This window comes from Phaethon aethereus (assembly GCF_964289735.1).
Source record: "Phaethon aethereus genome assembly, chromosome: 9".
Taxonomy (NCBI): domain Eukaryota; kingdom Metazoa; phylum Chordata; class Aves; order Phaethontiformes; family Phaethontidae; genus Phaethon; species Phaethon aethereus.
Window position 1 is genome coordinate 28,698,612 of NC_138585.1, and position 23,708 is coordinate 28,722,319.

The 23,708-nt window shown below is 46.0% G+C and overlaps 2 protein-coding genes across 2 annotated transcripts; both read left to right on the forward strand.

The window, feature by feature from the left end:
- Window positions 1–7,268: 7,268 nt before the first annotated feature.
- LOC309408043 (immunoglobulin superfamily member 10-like) lies at window positions 7,269–16,376 on the forward strand (the record flags this gene model as incomplete). Its single annotated transcript, XM_082003752.1, has 6 exons — window positions 7,269–7,296; window positions 7,420–7,612; window positions 9,525–9,654; window positions 11,570–11,960; window positions 12,689–15,871; window positions 16,213–16,376. The coding sequence occupies 6 exons, from the start codon at window positions 7,269–7,271 to the stop codon at window positions 16,374–16,376; spliced, it is 4,089 nt and encodes a 1,362-aa protein (XP_081859878.1).
- A 154-nt stretch (window positions 16,377–16,530) lies between these two features.
- Window positions 16,531–21,482, forward strand: LOC309408044 (immunoglobulin superfamily member 10-like; the record flags this gene model as incomplete). Its single annotated transcript, XM_082003753.1, has 3 exons — window positions 16,531–17,068; window positions 17,735–18,635; window positions 19,574–21,482. The coding sequence occupies 3 exons, from the start codon at window positions 16,531–16,533 to the stop codon at window positions 21,480–21,482; spliced, it is 3,348 nt and encodes a 1,115-aa protein (XP_081859879.1).
- Between the last annotated feature and the right edge of the window lie 2,226 nt (window positions 21,483–23,708).

Genomic DNA, 23,708 nt, shown 5'->3' on the forward strand with positions numbered 1-23,708 from the left:
TTACCCAGGTGAAAGAGAAAGATGTTGCAGCTTTCCACAAGGCAAGAAAAGATAGCTCTTTCTCTGCTAAATAGGTTATTATCTGTGTGCCTGTATTAAATGCACCAAGCAGGAGCTTTTGATGTGGCTGCCAATACTGTGGATGGTTTATCGGGCCCCATGTCATCTGAGCTGGATGGACTTCAAAAGCAGCGGCCAGTGGGAGTCCCTGGCTGCTCAGACCCGGTGCAGACATCAGTAACAGCCCATCCCCGCCAGAAAAGACGAATTACCTCCTGACTGCACATCTGAGACGCTCACTGGTCAGAGGGTACACAAGGACAAAAGAAAGCTGGAGCACAAGGCCCCGCAGCCGCCGGGCCACCGCTCGGGACGGGACGGGATGGGACAGGACAGGAGGGGAGGGCAGCTCCAGCCCCGTGCTCCATGGATGGGCAGTGCAGCAGGCCGGCCAGCGACCAGCAGACAAGGATGAGGACGAGGACGAGGACAAGGACAAGGACGAGGACAAGGATGAGGACGAGGACGAGGACAAGGCCGGGGCCAGGGCTGGGGCCAGGGCCGGCCCGCCTGAGGCGCAGCTCAGGCTGTGGTGGCTGAAATGGAGGCGGGCGGGCTGGGCCGGGCCTGTCACTGCCCTCGGGGCCTGGGCAGCATCGCTGACGGGGAACGGCCCTTCTGCCCAGGATCCTGTGGAGAAAGCAAACGTAAATGCAAAATTTTACATTAATTTCATTTTAGCTTTACGTTAATCTTATGGCCATGACTTTTGGAACAGAACTGTAAATTACAACACCTGAGTTTGGTAGCATCATCTGCACAATTTTAATTTCATTACTCTATTAAAACCATAATCCCGCACCCTTCCTCAGGACACAAAGCACTTTTCATGCACTCAGAAGAGAGGCTCCGTAGGCACCGAAGGACAGCATGCTTCTGTTTTCAGAGGCGGGGGGCTGCAGTCCCTGCCGACGTTCCTCCCGCCAGGCCCCGCAGCCCTGCGAGGAGCCGGCGAGCGTCTGTACACACCAAGGCCATTAACGCCCACAGGAGTAAAACTGAACTCTGATGGGATTACTGCCATGAGATATTGGGCCTGGGAAACGGGAGTGGAATCTCTTTTCCCATGACCAGCTGCCTTGTTCTTTCTACACAAGTAGAAAAATTTATTTAAGCTTTATCAGAGTCCCATACTAAAACACCAAGGCTCAGGCTGTAATGTCTGAATGTGTTTGCTTATATATATGAGAGAATCTCAGTCCTCTTTACGTACATTCCTCTGACATACTGCTTGGTTTCTTGGAGAGTGGTATACAGCACTGCATTGCATAAAGCGGATGTGACTTACAGTCCCTGCGTTAATATTTGCATAAACACACTCAAAACCACTGACTCTGTTTTCAGAATCAACTGATGCTTTGCTGGGAGCTTGTCCAATTCATTACAAAGGAACTTAAGCCCCTGACTATGGCCTTGGCCACAGAAGAATTGTACCCAAGTATGTTATTTTGAAAATTCACAATGAGGCACTCAAGAGTGTCCTGTAATCCTTTTAAAGGCCATCTAACAACCCACTGAGACAGCCCTTAATAAAACCTTATCATACTTAAGTTAGTTGCCCTGTTAGTAACCTATATTTCAGAGTCTGGCGAAGGAGATCACTTGCTTTAAAACTTATTTGAAGAAACTGATTGATAGCACAAGCTTCAATCAGATGCCAGAGTTCTTTATTGCACTGGACGAACTGTGATCACATCTAAAAACTGCCATATTTGCTTTAGAAAACCAGTTAAGACTATCTGAAGATGTGTTACTTCGACTTACTGTGTAAGTTAAGACACTGTAAGTCAACATAAACTTTGCCTTAATGTCTAAGAACTTGAATATATTGCGTATTAAAGCCGAATTTTCTGCATGCTCACTCAAGCACAGTTTACTTAATTTCTTAAGCACTCAGCCTCAGAAGCTGAGACCTATAGCTCTGAAGAGTACATTGGAAATACCACACTGAAATGTAAAATACCAGTCCAATTCTGGCTCTGAGTGTAAGGACTGTCAGAATGCTCGATTCTGCATAAAGGATCCAGGTATTACAGATTTAATTTGCAGCATATAAGATTAGGTTAAGACAAGCTGAGAAACTAGAAATGTTTTACTGAAAGTGCTGCATAATTTTGTGCTTACAGCCTTATCCCAGGACTCTGACTCGGTGCTCATTTCCTTGTGCCAGGAGGAGGTATGGGTGTACACAGCATCTGCTCCAGAGAACCAGGTAACAACAGGGACTTCTTTCAGATGTAGCAGTACTGACTGCCGAAGATGTAAACTGGGTTGTTTTCTTATCTCAGAGCTGTTCTTTCAAGGCTTCAAAAACTCTGGCAGATGCAACTGCGCCAAGTCAGATCTTCAGGTTTTTCCATGTGTAAATTATGGCAGAAGCCATACCTTTTTCAAGGGAAAATAGTTTTTGACAAAAGTACAGAGCTCTAGGAGCTTAGTGACTCCCCAGTCCAGCACTGGGCATGTGTCATCTGGTCAGTTTTGACAGATTCCCACTCCTTCTGCCTGACTATTACAGAAAAATGAGACAGTGGGCAGCCTTGCGCCCTGCGAAGCAAGTCCTTTGCACTGAATCAAATTATTGGATAGATTTGGATCTCCTACATTTCTGTTAGCTTGCTTTTTCCGACATGAATTTAAAGTAACATATTCCTACACAGATAAGAGATGTTGCTTTATCACAAATTTTAGTATTTTATTTTGTTTGTTATTACTTCCCTATTTAAGAAAACAGTAAGACAATCTGATTCTGACACAATAATCAGACACAGAATCTGGTACCGGACAGTGAATTGGCACAGAAGACATTGAAAGAATTTGGTGAGCAAGAAGCTGTGAAGAAAGAGAACAACATGAAAACATATTGCAAAGGGCGTTTAAGGAGAACTGGCATAATATGGAGAGAAGGGATAGCGTAAGGAGGAATAAAATGAGGCGGGGTGGGAATGCTGCGTGACAGGAACTGAGACACCTGTCTGCAAAACAGCCAGATCACTCTCACAAGGAAACAGTGCGCATGTGGGAGGGAATGGCCAGGATCCGCAACGGAAGAACAAACTAAAAAGCAAACATCATCAAAGAGAAAATAGGTATGTAATTCATCTACACAATTCAGATTAGAATTGCATTAAAAAAACTTTTTGGTGACACTGATGCATAAAACGCATCAGTATGGTGTTCTTCAAAATTGTGCCCTGCCCTCTTAGTGTAATTTCTTTTTACAAAGGGATCATCCACTATTTCCTTTGAGATTCCAGCTTTGTGATTCAGCGCCACCACAGTGTGCTTGAAGGAAGCTGATAACACACCTAAAGATACAGAAGCCTTATGCAACAGCTCCTGATGTGCACAAAACACATGCAGCTCCCCTGCACTGGTTTCTGCTGCTGCCACACCAGGAATATTAGCATTCTGCTTTATGGACAGGGTTGGCCACTAGAAATGCAGACTTGCTGCTTGAAAAGTAAGACTATTCCCATTTTCCAAGAAAAAAAAAAAAAAGAGGAATCATTCCTTCCATACATCATTTGCTTTCTGTGACAATATTCCCCAAAGTTTGAGTCATTTTGCAATGACTTGTTCATACTGGGGAAGAAGAAAAAGAAAAATGCTCATTAAAAAAGCAAACAAAAAATTGAAAAGCAAAGTAAGAGCACCAAATTACAAACTCTAATAAAGGGTGGATTAGTACATGCACTTGAAAAGTCTGTGCATATTTGACTTCGTAGGCCTGGCTTCCTTCAAGGTTAGAGAGTCATAAGCAATGTTGAAATGTGTAATAAACTAAGCAGTGTTCAGTTCCAGGGCCTAGACTTGATCTGAATAGTATTTCTGCCTGAAGAAAGATCTCAGTATTGAAGTCTGGAACTATGACTCTTACACTACCAGACTGAACTAAGGTTCAGAAGAGCTGGTGTGTTTCCCTGCGCTACCACGGGTATTTATGTACTTTAGTGCAAGTCACCTACCCATCATCCAGCAAACATGTCCCTCTCTCCCTCTCGTTTAGGTGTGCCTCCCACTACCCTGCTGCCCAGCCAGCCAGCCAGCCCAGTTGCCCCTGAAACACGTCTTCCTCAGGTGAGCCAGTTAGCTGCTCTCATGGGTAAAAGTATGATGCCAGCAAAAGCGAAACAAACACAACCCTCATGAGTGTAACCTGCCTACTCGCAATTACGTACACTTTGAAAAGCACACAAACGAGTTGTAGAGCAATGCTGCCTTTCCTCCTTGCTTGTGCAAAGTTAGGTTAAACCACAACAATCATATAGATGTACATAAGGAACTGAACTGCTAAAAAGCAAACTGAAGTAGTGTTCCATTTTTGGTATGCCTAATTTGCTGTGAAGACCCAGTTCAAAAGTACTTTCTTCATTCAGCTTTCCTCTTCTTAGCACTACTGAGTTTAGAGGCAACCACACTTTCTTGCCAAAATGTAGTTTCACTTAACAAAAAGCTCCCTTGATTCTCCCCAATAATGAATTTCATCTTTTAATATGAGACATATGCCAGAATTTGCCAGCAAAACCAAGCGATCATCATGGGTTTGTATAACCATTGTATTTTCCGTAAGGCAGCCCCATTAAATCACAACCGCATTACAATGTAAAATATTCCACGTTCTTCAGCAACCGTCTGGAGGGAGAACTTTGTATTTTTTGTAATTTAATACTCTGTTTCTCAGAAGCATAGTAAAAGCTGGGTTTTAATTACAATATACATAGTGTATCCCTAGATGAATACTCTTTTCTTAAAACTTTGACAAGGTACATTGTGCATATAAAATATTTTTTTATTTTAATGCAGATTTTCAAGTATGTGTTTTTGGAAAATGTTCTCAGAAGAAACTTTAGTCCCTAAATTCTACCACAAATTATGGAGACTCATACAAATAATTTAAAAATGTCTTTTACCTCATGTTTACACCCACAAAAAACCAACATTGGAATGTATCACTCCAGAAGCCTTGACCTCAGTAATCTAGTAGAAAAAAAAAAAATTACTCGTGAAAACAATTCATCCTTTGCCCTTCAGACTGTAACTAAGATTTAGGAAATATGCCTAATGATACCCCTGCAAGCCTCTCTTTATTGCTTAGGGTAACAGAATTCAGTAGAACCAGAAACAGTGTGATCTCTCAAGTTTTTCCGTGCTCCCAGGGTAGCACCTAAAAACATCAGCACACAACTTTGTACCAGCGCACAACTGAGGCTTTGTTATTTTTTTCTGAGACCAAAAGTGCCAGGTAGCACAAGTGCTTCTTGACATAAGCTCCCAGGCAGAACCGAACTAAGGCCACCTACGTGTTTCACAAAGACAACCACCGAGATGATAATGAACATCATCCAGTAGATACCTCAAGTAAAGCTCTTGCTGGCATACACATAAAATCACGTTACTACCAGATTCCTGAACTTCCCATATGTTGTGTTACGTTTCACAGTTTCCGAATACATTTGCTTTGTAAGTACAGACCATCACGATGTTCTTCACTAGTAAGCATACACAATCACTTTATGGATTTAGATCACTTCGTCTGTTTAATTTTGAATTTGTCTGAACAATTTTAGAACCCTTAAAAGATATTTTTGAGGCTTTACATAAAAGTCTGTAAAGTCTTATCTTACCATTACTGTTCCAATTATACATTTGCTATTTGCAAAGAAAACACAGCATTAGCTCATAATAGGATGTTGAGTCAGCAAATTAGTCCAAGAAATAATATTTATAGTCCAAGATTTATTTATTGGACAGCCACTGCAGTAATATATCCATGCCTGCAAAAAAAAAAGTAATTCACTAAATTGTTCACGTTTTTCTTCTCATTATGTCTTTCACTTTTAAGAAAAATTGATAGTGACCCTAACCAGACTCAAATAACAACACACCCAGTGTTCACTCAGACCTGTAATACCTGGCTCTTACCTTTTCCCAAGTATTCTGAGGCTTAGTCAATACTGAAAAATACCGTCATGCTGTGGATTAAGTGTTTTCAATTTTCCATGTAGTCTTAATATGGGTTATTTTGCCATTAATCCCACTGTATATGCCTAATGCCTCTTCCTGGCTTTAGATAAACTCTGCTAAGAAGGGACTCTCACAGATAACTCCAAAAGCCTTTTCTTACTTATTTCCCCTGGAAGAACATTGTGATTTCGCAAATAACCCACTCTCTCTGAGGAAAAACCTCAGAAAGTGTCACGCCAAGACTGCCAGCCTGCTGTGCTCAGCAGGCGACGGGGAGACACTTAACCCAGTCCCGGCACAGCGCACTGACTTAATGCCAGGCCTTCCCGATGTTCGGACTGGTGGTGTTTTTGCAGAGAGTCTGACTAGCTGCAGTTTTGGTTTCTTCTCACAGTCAGCACGACAGGACAGGTTTACACACCAAAGCGTGGCAGCACCACCAAAACCGCGCAGTACACCTCACCCATGGCAACAGCAGGCAATGACAGCCTCTGTTAAAGCACGGCTGCAAGGTTTGGCAGTTGGAGCGATCGGAGAGCTCGGCGATGCTGTGCTGGAGCGCCTGCAAGCCTGTTCCTCTCGGTCAGCAGGCAGATGCCGCCCGCCAAGCTCGCCGCCGCTGCGACCACCACGCTGCAAACCTGCGGCGCTGAAGTACCGGTGGCTGGATCTGCAGATCAGCCGACCCCGACAGCGAACGTGGTGGCAGTGTCGCCAGCCGCTTTTTGCCGGGGTCACGCACGAACTCCCCCACGGGGGCCAATGGCCGCTGTGCTGCTCCTTGTCTGCAGCCGCCGACCGTATCGCAACGCGCTCCCGCCGAGGCACCGGAGACCCCGGCGGGCGGCCGCGCCCGCAGCACCGCGGGGGCGGTCCCGTCTGCCCCGGGAGGCGGCGGCGGGCGCCTCTCTCCGCCCGCCTGGCCCCGAGCCGGGGGGCCGGTCCCCGGCACAGGGCCCCGGAGCGGAGCCCCGCGGGGGCGGGGGGAGGTGGGGGGCGCGGCGGCCGCTCTGCGCGCGGCCTTTGAAATTAGTTAATTTTGCCTGGAATAATTGCTGGCAAGAAAGGAGCTGACGTGTTCCTTCCCGGGGATAAATTGCCAGCAGCCTTACAGGCGCTGCGCGAACCAGGCAGACGCTGCGCGAAGCAGGCAGACCCTGCGCTCCGGGCCCGCCTCCCTCACCGCTAGCGCCCCACCTGCGAGCCGCGCGGCGCGGAGGCGCGGCGGCCGCTCCGCCGAGATGGGCAGCGCCTCAGATCGCTACCCAGGTCCGAAACCCGAGGGGAGACCCGAAAGGTGCGGGGCCGTTCGGCGGGTGGGCTCCTCCCTCCGGCCGCCCCCCGCCTCGCCCCGCGCTGAGGGCTCACCGCCGCGCGCTCTCTCCCCCGCAGGAGCCGCAGGCGCGCGGCGCGGCGCCCCCCGCGCCTGGTGGCTGTGGGCGCTGCTGGCCGCCTGCCTGCGCGCGCCGGGCGCCGCCTGCCCGCGCCGCTGCGCCTGCCGCCCCGCCGAGCTGCGCTGCGCCTTCCGCGCCCTGGCCGCCGTCCCGCCGCGCATCCCGCCGCGCGTGCAGCGCGCCGACCTGGGGTACGTCTCGCACCGAGGTGCTAAGCGTTCCGAGCCGCGCGGGGCGCGCCCGCAGGCGCCTGCGGGTGCTGGGCACAGACGGACCGAAGCGGCAGCTGCGCTCCGCAGCGGTGGCGGCCGCAGCTGGCGAAGCGTAAGACCGCCAGCGCTAGGGGGGAGTTGGGGGCATGTAGCGCAGGGCACGTAGGAACGTCAGAAAGTTTTGAACGTAAATGAACTCTTCTGCAGTACCCGAACATCTGTAACATGGCACCCGGGAGGAGCCCGAAAGGGAATTCTGTCTGGAAAAAGGTAGTTCAGAGCTCAGACAGAGGGCTGGAAAATCAGTATGTGTATCAGAATCCTCAGAGACTCTGATGTGACTTTAGAATGTCACACAGTGCTCATATCCATGCCCTTATCTACCCAGTTTATGGGAAATAACGCTTCTCTGAGTATCTCGGCCTCCAGCATGGTTCTGTTCTGTGAGTGGTCAGAAGGAACCGGGAGCAGACGGTACGCAGGCTCGGCTGTCCCGCTCACGCAGCTTCCAGCAAGTGGCCTGTGTCACAACAACCAGACAATGAGGTCGATCAGCAGTATTTGACCGATCTTTGTATCACTTTTGATACATGTAACCTTTGAGGCATCCATATGTGTATGCAGAAAATATAAAAGGAAGTTTTCATTGAAGTCTCCCCCCTCATCTGCCTTCTGCTTCCAGGCAACATACCCACATCCCAGCTCCTGACTCCCATCTGCCCTTTCCTTCCATTGATTTTGTCAGTCTTGTCCCAAGGTGCTGTCTATGAAGTCTTACAATTAGGTACCAGTACTTTTAGAGGTCTCTGGGTTACCTGAGGTGTGGGACATTAGCTTGAAATACATTAATTACTGCTACGGAAAGGCTGTTTATCTGACTGGTGAACTAATCCAACTTACTTGTCACCACGGGGCATAGGAGGTGTGACTGCAGCATAAGAAGCTGTCCCTGCGTTAGCTGGTCAGGCCGTGCAAGTGTGAGAGTAGTCATGAGGTCAAAGGCATCGCAGAGTAGGGGCTTGGCCTTCACAAGGCTTACACAGCACCTACTAATTCTGGGAGAGCGTGGCATCACCACGGTCACTGCTCACGCTGGCTAGGCGTAGATACGACCGATGGTCAAACCTCCTATAGCAGTGCAGCTCTCGCTCAAAGGGCTCTCTGTTTCATTTTTGGTTCCCTGTTTAAATCCAGCCTAGACTATGCACGCTGTTTGTATGCTTCTGGAGATCAGGGGAGGCTGAGGCTATGTCTGCATTAACAAGTAGCGTGCACCATCCGACACCTGTGGAGTGGAAATAAAACTCCAGATGTACGGCTGAAAAGGGCGGACAGCACAGTCCAGCCAAGGACCAGGGAAGGACTGCAAGACGCTCTGCAGAACCCGCCTGCACCATAGCCTCGGCACAGCCGTTGTCATCCAGGTCCCAAGAGGAATGTCACAGCCTGGTACCCTTAGTTTTAGCTAGTTCTCGGTGGAGAGCAAAGGAGACTCGCTCTTGTTCATGGTCCCCTGTGATACTGCAGTGCTGGGAGAGCCCTTGACTGAAAGAGGCATCAAGGTATTGCCAACCTCTACCAGTCCAGGAGCCTCGTGCTCTTCTATATTGAAGCCCAAACCTGGCATTCTTGTCTGCACAGTTTTGCAGTTATTTTGCCTATCTGCTTTCAATATAGTTTTCAGAAAGCCGCCCTGGAAAGGTTACCAAGTTTTGTGCTAACATGAAGGAATGACTTAAAACGGCACCTTAGCAACCAGAAGTGCTGTCTACCTTTATGCATTTCCAAAGAGTTGTTCTTTTGTTTTGGTTTTTCTTGTTTGTTTGTTATAAAACTGGTGAAGTTTAGCTGCCTGACTAAACCCAGGTCTGGGGTGAAATGTTTGTTACAGTTACAACAGCTTGCTTAAACTGACGGAAACAGATTTTTCTGGCCTGGAGAGACTAGAGTTACTGATGCTGCACAGCAATGAGATAAATACAATCCCTGATAAAGTGTTCAGTGATTTACATTCATTACAGGTAAGAACTAAATCAACTAATCTTAATTTTTGTTATGACTTTTAAACAATCTGCAGTAATAGTGATAAACGGAAGCAGACCAGTGGTCTGTAGCATTTTGGTTTCCTGTTTCTTACTGTATCCACGTGAAAGACAAGGGCCTTCAAGATCCAGTATCCTAATGGGAAAAGTCCTTCCTTCCCAGGTGGGCATTCAGGTACTGTTTAAATAGTGGTAGTTGTCTGTCAGCAGTATCTTAACGGGCAACTGCAGCTGAAACTCTCTTTCAACATGAGTGAAAGATTGCAGAGCTCCCAGTACTGTGTCTGTGGTAGGAAACTTGTCTTTAGTTAATTTGTTAGTCAGTATATTTTTTTTTCAGGATTGTTTTCCATCCAGATTTCCCTTTCCCGTCAGTACGGTATAGTCCTGTCCCCTTCTAGCCTTCATTACAAAAAGGCTCCTACTGAACAGAAACTGAACATAGTACATGTAAACATTTTAGTGCTTCAAAAAAACCTCTACAGTTCCTTGGTTTTATAATTTAATATGTATTTGTGGGCTTTTAAAATGTAGTATTTGATGCCTGTTTTGTTCTTTAACTGAGATATTACCTATTCATAAAATATTACCTATATTTACATATATTGTAAAAACTAGTAAATGTACAGTATCATACAGGGATACTGGAGCTATCTCAGTATCTCCCTGTGCCGTGTAGATATTCATATGTAAAGAAGTACTTCAGTGATTATTTAGGAACAGCCATTCCCAACTAATTCGACGTACAGCTAACACGTACTCTCTAGGTAGCTGTACTCTCGCGAGCTGTTACTACCTGCTGTAGAGAAGTAATAACGCTGTAGCTGCCACGGACTAGGAACACGAGAGACCTGAACTGCTCAGACAGAAAACACGTTGGCGTTGGCTCAGTAGTCGCTGGGTTTAGGGCGCGGGGTGGGAAGGAAAGGCGGAAACCAGAGGCACTTTGCGGCGTTCGGATCTTCAGGTTTCCTTACCCCTCGGAAAGGTGGTTCTCTGCCTGAAAGGCGCTTGGTAACTCCCTGCGACTGACTGAATGGAACGAGCCTTCTGGAGGCCTGCAAGCTTTTCCTCCCTTACCAACAAGCAAGATGGCAACACAATTATAGATAGTTTCAATGGAAATATATTTAGCAAATAAAATAAACTTGCACGTTATTGTGATTTTGTACTTTTTTTCCTCGTTGATTTTCAAAATACAGAATTTTTGACTGTAACAGCATAATTCTGACAGGAAAAGTAACAACAAGAAGGCTGCCTTGGGTACCATATTTAGTACTTCAGCAACACGCCAGATTTCTTCATCTCAGAGTTACAAACTTGACTTTTAACCTGTCAACAACAAAATGGCACCTGGGAGTTGAGGTTTGGCAAGTACAGATCTCATATGACACAAATCCTCAAACTGGGAAGACACTCAGCAGTTCTGTTGGTTAAACATCAAACAAAATAGACTGTTGCATGCATTTTTATAGTCCTAACATTGTCTGGAACAACCATCACTGCCAGCGCTTATGGTCAAATTCCGCTTACCCTTTTCATAAGTGTGGTTTAATTGGGTTTTTTTGAATGAGAAGTAAGCATTGCTTTATTTTATTTTTTTAATCGCTGTGTTTTGTAAATGTGCACTGCAGAAGTGTCACCCTGATGGGCTGCTGGAACAAGACAGCATCCTTGTAGCCCTGCAGCTCACATTGCATTTAAAAATAATTCCTCCTACTAAGTTTTTTTTCAATCACTTACATTACTGGTCTGGTGAAGTACTTTAACTTGACAAAGTGTCCATCAATCAAAATTTGTTAGGAGTTATATATAACATTTATAACTCCTTATATTTATATATAACAATATAACACGGGTTAATATTATACACTTGTTACTTTTTCATCAACAGGTCTTAAAGATGAGTTATAACAAGGTCAGAGTACTTCAGCAAGATGTTTTTTATGGTCTAAAGAGCTTGGTACAGTTGCATATGGACCACAATAAAATTGAATTTGTAAATCCCAACGTTTTCTACGGACTCACATCACTGAGGTTGGTTCACTTGGAAGGAAATTTACTTAAGCAGCTTCATCCAGATACTTTTGTTACCTTGCGCTATAGTCAAATATTTAAAATATCCTTCATGAAGCACATACATTTGTCTGACAATGCCTTGACGTCACTACCACAAGAAATGTTTTCCTACATGTCTGAGCTAGAGAGCATTTACCTTCATGGAAACCCGTGGTCCTGTGACTGCACTCTACAGTGGTTTGCAGAATGGGCAAAAGAGAGACCAGGTGAGCTGAAGGCTTTGTGTGTGCTTTTCAATCATGGTGTAGCATCTTAGTCTTTCTGATAAAGGTACTTGTCCTTTATTTATTTATTTATTCGCCCAGAAAAGACTGGAAGACAGGAGTTTTGTAGGTGCATGTAGTCAGGATAAAAAGATTAATACCATTCAGTTTCCCAAATTAAATTAATCTAGTGGTCTTAACCCTTTTCCAAGTGCAGCTTTCCTTAATGGCTCGTTTTCCTAGGCCAGTCCAAAGCTTCCATTTAGCAGGAGAATCCACAGGGAATAAGGAAAATGATTTTTCTGTAACTGTCACAAGTGAAGGCCAACGTTGTACTCGGTAAGTTGACAAAGAAATAAGGAACGGGACTCGAGGACTTTCTCTGTGGCTGCCCTGAGCAGAGGTTGCACACGACAGCGTAGTGTTACCCCCAACCTGCTACAGCCTGTTCTGTCCCTCACAACAAAGCTGTGGCCATGTACCACAGCGGAGCTCGTCTAAAACCACTGCGACAGGAGGACACCATGCTGAGCTGCAATAGCAACAGTCCTTAAGCAGTTTCATCAGCAAAAAGCCATAGGTTTTCTTAGGTTACTTTAGGTCTTCATAGGTTACTTTAAGATAAAATTTGTTAATATTTTATTCAAGAGAACAACTTGCTGGTAGTTCTATGTGTTTTTAATAGTAAAAACGGTATTACAAAAGCTTAACTGTGTTCTTCCTCCCTTCAGATGTTATAAAGTGCAAAAAAGACAGACGTTCTGGTGCTCAGCAAAGCCCAGTTTGTGCTAGTCCGAAAAATCATAAAGGAAAAAGCTTAGTGGATATTCCTTCTGCATCTTTAACCTGCAATAAGCCAACCATACATGACTCCCTGAAATTCAAAAACCTCACGGTGCCAGATGATGGGGATTTCAGTTCTGTATCTCCCAGGGACTTCATAGCTCCTATAGGATCCGTGGTTTTGAACATGACTGACCAAGCAGGAAGTCGAGGTAACTTGGTTTGCAACATCCAAAAACCTAAAGAAATGTCTCCCATCTCATTTGACAAAGATGGCAACAATACAGTACTCAAAACATCATTCTCAGCATTTCTTGTCTGTGGCGTTGATTACGAACATATTCAGCAGCTATGGAGCATACTGGCACTGTACAGTAATTCTCCCTTAAAACTGGAAAGGAACGTCCTAGCAACAAACACACCTTTTATTAGTTACAAATATAAACAAATCTACTCTGAAAAAGATGAACTTTTTACCAATACAGAGACGGAACTGAGAGCTGAACCATCTTGGTTAATGCAAAGCAAAGTGGCATTACAGCTAGACAGGATGGCAACCACACTAAGCACGTTGCACATCCAGTACTTTACAGATGCTAAGATTATTTTGCCCAGTGCTGACAAAAACCAGGCAAGAAATAACTGGACCATCATCTCCAGGGACAACAAAACACAAACGGAGCACACTGTTTTAGTCGGGGGGACCGTAGAACTAGAGTGCCAAGCAATCGGAGAACCAGCTCCTGCAGTAGAGTGGATATTGGCTGATGGAAGCAAAGTCAGAGCCCCTTACATCAGCGAGGATGGAAGAATCGTAGTAGTTAAAACTGGAACATTCACATTACGGACAGCTGATACTTTTGACAGTGGGCTTTATCACTGCATAGGCACAAATTACAACGATGCAGATACTCTCACATTTAGAATTACTGTGGTCGATCCTTATGTGGAACACAATAGTGTAAACGGAGCCCAACTTTCTACATTCGTTGGCGGCACACTCTACCTTCCCTGTACATCCACTGCTGTTCCAGATGCTGCCATTAGCTGGGTGTTACCCGAGCATGTGATTCTTCACCATTCTGTAAGAAACAAACATATTTTTGACAATGGTACCTTGAGAATACAAGGGGTGACAGAGAGAGACAGTGGCTACTTTAGATGCGTTGCAGCCAACCAGTATGGTGTTGATCTTCTGGTTTTCCACGTGCTAGTTAGAAAGGATGAAAACACACTAAAGAAAAAGCATGCAGCTGTGGGAGAATGGGAAGAGGGCGATGGCTCTGGCAATGCAATGCTGGCCTCTGCTACAACACAGCAACATCCTTTAGCTACTCTAGCTACCTTGACCGCTCATCAGGAATCTGCTGCCTCAGCGTCCAGAAATCAGGTCGCACAGACTGCGCATAAAAGGAACAGCTACGGGAGAATAACTCACAGGCATTACAGGGATAAAATAAGAAGGCGGTTTAGAGGACACAGAAGACAGTTTGTTTCCTCAGCCAGGAGAGTCGATCCGCAGCGCTGGGCAGCCTTTTTGGAAAAAACAAAGAGGAACTCAACACTGATAGAAAAACAAGAAGTTGCAACAAACCCACCCGTTCAAGTCCGTAAGTTCTCAGAAGTTCCTGGGGATGAGGAGGAAACTTCTGGTGATCTTGCATCTCCAGAGGAAGAATTCATGATACCGGTAAGAGAGACAGCCACCGTATCTACTCTGGGGAGCTTGATAACTGCAGGGCCTGAGACAACCGCAAGTAACACTCTTACTAGGAAAACCTCTCTCCTGGTTGCAGAGGCAGTAACTCCCCTACCTGCTCCTTTTTCACTGTCTGTGTCATCTGACAGCAGAAGGCCACAAACATATCTAAAACCTACAATTACGAACTCATGGGAAAGGTCTGATTTAAGTCAAATATCAGCAAATGGTATAAAACAATCAACTGTATCAAATGGAACAAGTAAAACATCTACACACTTCCCTGCTGGGCAAAGGTTGGTACATTCTGGGGCAAGTAATAACCAGCAACTAAAATCTGTATCTACAACACCCGTGACAGATGTTATAGACACCAGCAAGTCTGTAACTTCCCAAAATGCAGCGGACAAACTACATGTTTTTACTGAGCCCATTGATATGATTTCCAGCCAAACAGATCATCAGATACCTGCAGTGACAGTTCGTGAACCAAGCCCTGAATTCAGACACATTTATTTTCATAGTCCTCAGAAACAAGTAACTCCTAAGCCACCCCTGGCCTCAAGTACCACTACTCATCAGCAAATTCAGATTATTCAGGATCCTATAACTGATACACCCCAGGCCCAGCATCAATATGGGAGACAAAAGAAAGTTTCTGGTAGGAGACGACTTGTTAGACCAGGACGTATTCCAAGTATGAAAGAGCACAGATACAATTTTGGGAGGCCAGGATCTGTCAGAGGAAGTACAGCTGTGGCTGCAGATCTTCAACGGAATATGAAATACATAACAAATTTACCAACCGTAAATAATTTAAGCAGCTCCATCAACCCATTTAGCCCAGAAGCACCTCTGTCCTCCCCCTCTACCATGAATATGCCATTGGAGCACACAGCGGGTACTCCTGAAAACGCAGCATTCCTCAGGGAAAATGGTGCAAGGCAAAAAGCTACTACGACAGTCATGCCTTTCATTACAAAGGGCACCCAAGATACTCCTCAACGGAAACTGGAGAGCAGTGCTCCATTTCAGACAAATGCTGATAGACTCCAGCCTTTCAGCACCAGGCTACCGACAACGGCGATCCTCCCAGTTGATCTTGGTGCAGAAATTACACATACCATAAGCACTAAGATACCTTCAACCCTTGAATCAGTCTCACCCAGCATTAAGCCTACAACCTTGCCAAAAAATTCCCAAAGAGGAGAAATTACTTGGGAGCAACTCTATGGAAATGGTGCACAAAAAGAGGTTCTGAAGAAGCTACCACAACAGACAGATATGCTTCCATCAACAGAGGTATCGACGGCGCTTCCTAAAACATTATCGATGTCCAAAATGCCGCCTTTGCACCTCACACCTGTTTCAACAGGTGGGAATCACAGCAGTGGTTTCTTGTCTTTAAACAAACCCATTCGTTATGGCAACGGTAAGTCAGAAGAACATCTTGCCACTGCAAAACCACATTATTACTCTCATATTGCAACTAGTGCGACCAAAGAAATGGACGTAGCGAGTGTGAAGCCAACAGTTATACCTATTTATGCACCTCAAACTGACACCAAAATCACTAAAAGTAAAATATTCAGAGGGGGAAAAAAGAGAGGTCAGAGGAGGAAGAGGCCCCCTAAAACATCTACTTCACAAAGTGTGATTGCAGGCCACGGCACTGCAGCAATTCCAGTGGTGAATACAGCCACGCCTGTCATGACAACGGTGACATCATTAACTACACCTACAAGGCTTCTGCCTGCAAACCCTCTCTCTGAGAGTGCAAGCGCAGTCTCCGCGACAGGAACGCCAGCGCTGTGGATCCTTACCACGCCGGACGCACCTCAGCGTGTGCCGACAGCGGCCACGCAGACACCGGCAACCGCTGTCACACAGAGGAGCAGCCAGCCAGCCGCATCACCACCCGGCAGTCGTATTGCTGAGCATCCTACCACGCCAACGCCGACCACACCACGGCTTTCAAACCCTTTCGGCGCCACACGTGCACGACCTGCCACAGTCTGTGCAACCTCTGGGTCAGAACCTGCTCAGCAGATCAAAGCCGCCGCAGCGGCAGGTGAAAAATCACACCCGAAAATGGAAGAGAGAGTTATCCAAGAAAACCACGTAGCACAGCCCACATTCCCAGCAAGGACCAGTGCTCCTGCTGTGACCAGAGACATCGCTCCTCCCAGCGCGCAGCATCCTGCCCCGCTGCCAGCCCTGACAGCGGCTGTGCCCCCGGCACCTCCTGCGAGAACCACCTCGCCTCCAAGGGGGGAAATCAAATTCTGGCAGAAGCCCTCTGCTAAAGTCCCAGGCAGAGGCGACGCGTTAACTGTCAATACACCGACCCTACTGAAGTCATCGCCCATCACGACTCCGTATGCTCCTCTGTGGGGAAGGGACAAGGCCGGTTCTGCCAAAGGCTGGTCTGAAAAGAGACGAGATCAAGAAACCACCACCAACAATCCTATAGCCTTGGACATTTTAGGCAGAAATCATTTCACAAAGCCTAGAATAATTGGAGGAAAATTAGCTGCTTTTACGGTGCTAGCCAATTCAGACGCTTTTATTCCTTGTGAAGCTACTGGCAACCCCCGTCCAATGATACAGTGGACCAAGATCCCATCAGGTAAGCTTGATAAACCTCTCTAGAATTTACCTTCCGCTGTAGTCGTGTGATTTGGCAGACGTTTTGTGCGCCAAACTCAAGTATTGCTTCATTTAGGAGTGAAGTATCAGTGAAAAGGTGAACTTGGAAACAGTGAAAAAGAAAGATATCCCAGCACACAGGCTGGAGTGTCTTACTGCCAGTTATGAAACAGTTCTTTAGGGAAATAAAAAAAGAAATATATAATCTATATTTAACTATATTTCTGTGCTTACTGTGAGAAGATTTCAGTATTTATTGTATGTTACCTGCTATTTCAGAACAGTGAGACGCTTGAAAAGAAAAATCTGTCTCTGGTAACAAACCATGAAATCGAGTTAAAGCTATGCCAAAATACTTTTTAATATGCAAAGCCTACTTATAACTATGCCAAAGTATTTTTGGATATGCAAAGCCTCATCTGCTTTATCCAAACTTTGTCTCTACTGAGGACTAAGTTTTGGTTTTATGTTAAAGCTTTCTCACCGTGTACCCAAAATACTGTTACTTTTCTCATTCTTATCACTATTGTCTTGGTTATTTGGGCAAGGTAGACCAGGATGGGGAAAGCATTTTCAGGGACCGAGTAAAAAGAAACAGAAGAGAGAGGTTCTGACGTGCTGCGCTGTTATCCCCTTGCTTCCATAGGGACCGATGCTCTGGAAAGCCGAGGCGACGGCAGATGGATGGTGTTTGCCAACGGCACGCTCTCCATCGCCCGGGCGGGCCTGGAGGACCGCGGGCAGTACCTGTGCACCGCGGCCAACCCGCATGGCGCGGCACGGCTCCTGGTCACCTTGTCGGTGGTGGCCTACCCACCCCGCATCACTGGTGGCAGGTGGCAGCTCCTCACCGCTCACTCCGGAAAGCCCGTGGCACTCAAGTGCACAGCTGAGGGCAGGCCTCCTCCCACCGTCTCGTGGGTTCTAGCAAATAAAACGCATGTCTCCGACTCTTCCGCGGGAAACAGCAAAGTTCATGTGGAACGAGACGGCACTTTAATTATCACAGAAGTCACTGTTTACGACAGGGGCCTCTACACATGCCTGGCTAAAAACCCAGCGGGCACCGACACGCTGGTTGTAAAACTGCAGGTCATTGCGGCACCTCCCGCTATTCTGGAAGAGAAGAGACAACGTGTTGAAGGAATGATGGGGGAAAATCTGAAACTCCCTTGCACTGTGAAAGGGAATCCTCAGCCCACTGTCCACTGGGTCCTCTTTGACGGCACGGTGGTGAAACCTCTGCAGTTTGTAAACGCAAAGCTGTTCCTGTTCTCCAATGGTACCCTCCACCTCAGCAACGTCGCCCCTTCTGACAGCGGGAATTACGAGTGCATAGCCACAAGCTCGACGGGCTCGGAAAGGAGGGTGGTGAGCCTCGTGGTGGAACATCGAGATACACTTCCAAAAATAGCTACTGCCTCCCAAGAAATGACTCAGTTGAATTTTGGGGATAAGTTGCTTCTGAACTGCACAGCGACTGGGGAGCCAAAGCCCAGGATCATCTGGAGGTTACCCTCCAGGGCCGTTGTTGACCAGTGGCACAGGTAGGAGTCTTTTATTATTTTTTTTTCCCCAACCTCTTTGCAACTTCAAATGCCATCTTCTCTGGTGCTCGTATAAGAGACTGTTACATCAATGAAACAATACATTGTGAATTAAATTCACATTTAAACGTTGAACAGTGGTGAAACATCTGTGGTGATGGCTTCTTGTTATACATCTAATAACAGACCACATCAGTTGTCGTAAGTGGGTGAGGTCTTACCAAAATGCATACAAGTCTTATTTGAATTAAGGAAACTGATGTTAATCATACATTGTCTGAATTTTGGTTATTTTATGGGAGCAAAATTTATTTACAAGAGATTTGTAAAGTAGGACTCGGTAGGAAGAGGCTTCCGTAGTCTCTGCCAAGCCTACCTTTGAGGGTCTCGCCCCCCAGTAACACTTCGCCTTCGCTTTGGGAGAGACAGTCCCGGGTCAGGATGCTCCTAGCAGGCTCATGGGAACTTGCTGCCGGGCTGAGGGAGCTCCAGGCCCATGCCCTGCTGCAAGCAAGGCAGCCAGGGAGTAATCGCTCACTGCCAAGTGTCCGTCTGGACAACACGCAGTGGCACCGACGGCTGCCCCTGGGCGGGGGCAAAGCGCCGCGGGTTATCAGCAAGGAGGAGCACGAGGGATGAGGTTCGTAAGGTTCAGCGGGCCCATTTGTTCACAGAACAGTTTTCAACAAGGCAGAGGTGGCATCGTGCAGCTTTGCGCACCTACTCGAGTCGGCGAGCACACTGCACATCTACACAACAACAAAAGCGGCAACTACATCAGGTTACAACCCGCTAGGCCTGCGAGTGATATGGACACAGTGCCTCTGGAGAGTGCTTCTGTATCGTGTCGTGCTGCTGATACTGTCCCTTTCAGTGCTCACGATTCACCTCCAGTCTTTTGTTTCACAATTCTTTTCTTCTTTCTCCCCCCACAACAGAATGGGAAGCAGAATCCACGTCTACCCCAATGGATCCTTGGTTATTGAAGCAGTTACTGAAAAGGACGCAGGTGACTATTTGTGTGTTGCAAGAAACAAAATCGGAGATGATCTGATACTGATGAAAGTCAGCATCACAATGAAACCAGCCAAGATCGACCGCAAACAGCATTTCAAGAAACTGGTGCCGTACGGAGAAGATCTCAAAGTGGACTGCAAAGCCTCCGGGTCACCCACACCAGAAATATCCTGGAGCTTGCCGGACGGGACAGTGATCAATAATGTGATGCTGGCAGATGACAGCGGACGCAGGTCTCGCAGGTACGTCCTCTTTGACAATGGAACTCTGTATCTCAACAAAATAGGAGTAACAGAAGGAGGAGATTATACCTGCTACGCTCAAAACACACTGGGAAGAGACGAAATGAAGATACGCATCACGGTCGTCATGGCAGCCCCTCAGATAAAGCACAATTACAAAACATACATTAAAGTGAAAGCTGGAGATACGGCATTGCTGGACTGTGAAGCTGTTGGAGAACCCAAGCCAAAACTATTCTGGTTGCTGCCTTCCAGTGACATGATCTCCTCGTCAACAGGCAGACACCTCCTGCACATCAATGGTTCTCTGTCAGTCAGTCAAGTCAAACTGTTAGATGCCGGGGAGTATATGTGTGTTGCTCGTAATCCTGGAGGGGATGATACAAAATTGTATAAACTGGATGTTGTTGCTAAACCACCCATCATAAACGGTTTGTACGTGAACAAAACGATCATGAAAGTGACAGCAGTGCGGCATTCAAAGAAACAAATTGATTGTAGGGCAGAGGGGACGCCTCCCCCTCAGATTATGTGGATCATGCCTGATAATGTTTTCCTAACAGCTCCGTATTATGGGAGCAGGATTGTAGTACACAAAAATGGGACACTTGAGATTCGGAACATAAGGCCTTCTGACACAGCAGATTTTATCTGTGTGGCACGTAACGATGGGGGAGAGAGCATGTTGGTGGTGCAGCTGGAGGTATTAGAAATGCTAAGGCGACCGATGTTTAAAAATCCATTCAATGAAAGAATAATAGCAAAACCTGGAAAAACTACCACCTTGAATTGTTCTGTGGACGGAAACCCTCCACCTGACATAAGCTGGATGCTGCCTAATGGCACATGGTTTTCCAGCGGCATCAAGACTTCCCAGTTTCTCACAGGCAGCAACGGTACCCTTACCATCTATAATCCTGATGGAGACAAAGCGGGGAAGTATCGCTGCGCTGCCAGGAATAAAGTTGGCTACATTGAAAAGCTGATCATCCTGGAAGTTGGGCGGAAGCCCAGTATTCTCACTCACCCGGCGGGGCCAGTGAAGGGCATTAGCGGGGAGTCGTTATCGCTCCACTGCCTGTCCGATGGGAGTCCCAAACCGAACACAGTGTGGACTCTGCCAGGTGGCTACGTGCTGGACCGGCCGCAGATCAACAGGAAATACATCCTGCTGGAAAACGGTACCTTGGTTATACGTGAAGCCACCGTTCACGACAGGGGAAGTTACGTGTGTAAGGCCCACAACAATGCCGGGGATTCCTCTGTAACTGTTCCTGTGGTGATTGTAGCCTATCCCCCGAGGATTATGAGCAGACCACCGCAGACCATACACACGATGCCTGGTGCAGCAGTTCAGCTCCACTGCATAGCACTGGGAATACCCAAACCAGAAATTACCTGGGAATTACCTGACCACTCAGTACTCTCTACAGGTAGCGAAGGCCGAGCACCTGGGAGCGAACTGCTTCGCCCCCCGGGGACATTACTCATCCCGAATCCCCGACCCTCAGATTCTGGCGCGTACAAGTGCACAGCAAAGAACCATCTTGGCAGCGATTTCACAGTAACATACATTCACGTCATCTGAAATAAGAAATACAGCATGAGTGATTGTTAACAAAGTCTACAGCTGGACCGAGTTAATTCTTGGAATAAGTTTACTCAAAGGCAGCCATAGGCATGTAAGTGCCTAAGTACATTCACAGTATTCAGTCTGCAATGACTGTGCAAAAAAAGAGAGGAAGGGCTTGGGGAAAATTAGAGCTAGCATTATTACCTAGCATCGGTTCTTTCAGTGATTAAACACTGACTTAAATTAAAACAAAGCTAAGGTGCTTTTGCTCTGCCAGCAAACATTGAATATCAAATAAAATTACTTTCTGGAAACATACCCAGAGATCTTCAGTAAAGTATGAACTTTTTCATATCAGTTTAATATTGTCCACCTTATATGACTACCATGAGCATGGATCACGTGAAGCAAGAGTATCTGAGAACCAAAGAGCAATTTTACTGTGATACAGATTACCTTCTTAGTATGTTTGAATATTTACTATGTTTTTTAATAAATATTCAGTGGTGAAATGAGGAGTGAAGTATTTTTCATAATACAGCTCTGTTTCACACAGTCTTTTTTTGCAGAACCTGGGGATGATACCTACAGAAAACTTTGTTCTCATTTTTAAACGAGAGAGTAAGTTTAGAAAAAGTATGCAGACAGTATGTAGAAACATCCTAGCTTGGTATCATTTTCCTATTGTTTTCCATTTTGTTTCCTAAAAAACAAAAGCATTTTTTAAAGATTTCTCACTAGAAAACAACTGCATTGATTTGCATACAAATGTAGAATTCTGATTTCTCAGTTCAGTAGATAGGTCTAAGAAGCAACCTTCTGTACATGAGGTGAAAAGGCCTTCGCAATGGTAGGAAATGGTTACCAGCACATTTTACACTAATGAATCACTGCTTGGACTGCTCAAATAAATCTTTAAAAGATTAAGCCAGTAACTAAACCTCAGAGTTTCTTCCTAAGAGAGAGATTAATGTCAGGACAGAGGAGTCAACATACGTGCAATGCAGCCTTTCCTCTTAAATTTTCAAATTCGGCACCTACGCGTCTCACAAAAGAAACGTCGCCGTCCCTACAGTCCCAGCTCGTCGTGCAGCCATCGGCGCCCGGCGCTGCCTGCTCCCGCCGGAGCGGACCAGAGACGGCACGGCGGCAGCCAAGGCTGTTGGAAGAGAGCCGTCTCTTCAGCCGTTACAGAAAGTCTGGTGGATGTATGAAGGGTTCAGCGTGACCATCCCCTGCCTATGAACAATTCCAGCTCTTTACGTCATTTAAAATAATAAAACATCTAAGAATGGTAACACATCTCTTTTGGGCCTGTAAGATCTACCACTTACATGAGGGGTCGGCAACGAAATCCCTCGGTGCTGCGGTGACAGCAGCACCTGAACCTCGAGCACTGACCCCTCTCGGCAGCAGCTGGTCGGCACATGAGACAGTCATCGGTGACAAAGCGTCCAACTGCCAAGAGCTAAACGCAGTTTCTACCTCATTTAACTACATCACAATCAACCTGGGGAATTTTAAATTTTGTTAAGACTATAACCTCAGCTTGGGTTCCTTTCGTGCTGGTTTGATCGTTTCCCGATGTCAACTACATAGAGTTTGCTGTGTGCTTGTTCCCTCCTTCCACAGTGTTGATGGAGCAGTAGCCACAAAACGGTTGGTTTACACAAATCTCACCGGTTTGTACCTGTAGTAGCTACTGTGAAGAACAGTAAATCTCCTTACAAAAGGGAAATAATTTTTACATGAGTAAAACTTATCTGAGTCTTGTAAAAGCCAGTCAACATCTACTTTTCCTACAGACTTCCGTGTAGCGAGTATTTCTTCATTAGCGGGCTGTGCTGCCTCCCACAGCCTTCTGAAGCTTGCACAGCGCAGTCTTCCCCCTCCCCACAGAACACCTGACTATGACACCAGCTGTAAACCCTTTGTATAGTAAATGAAGCAAACTGAGTTAATACAAAACAGGGGAAAAAATATTCCTATGTGTACTTTAAATGCCCTGCAAGTTCCACTTCCAAAATGAATGCATTTAAAAAAAAAAGTCATATAGACTAACTCCTAAATCACATAAAATAGTAATACATTTATTGTGTTTTTTTCAACTCTAATATGAGCAAAATTAGGAGATATTTGTAGAGGTTTGATAATAACCTGTTTGTCGTAATTTTAATTTAAAATTTACTTGCGTTTTTGTACTCGGTTGATAATACAACATCACTGAAATTCACCCAGCAA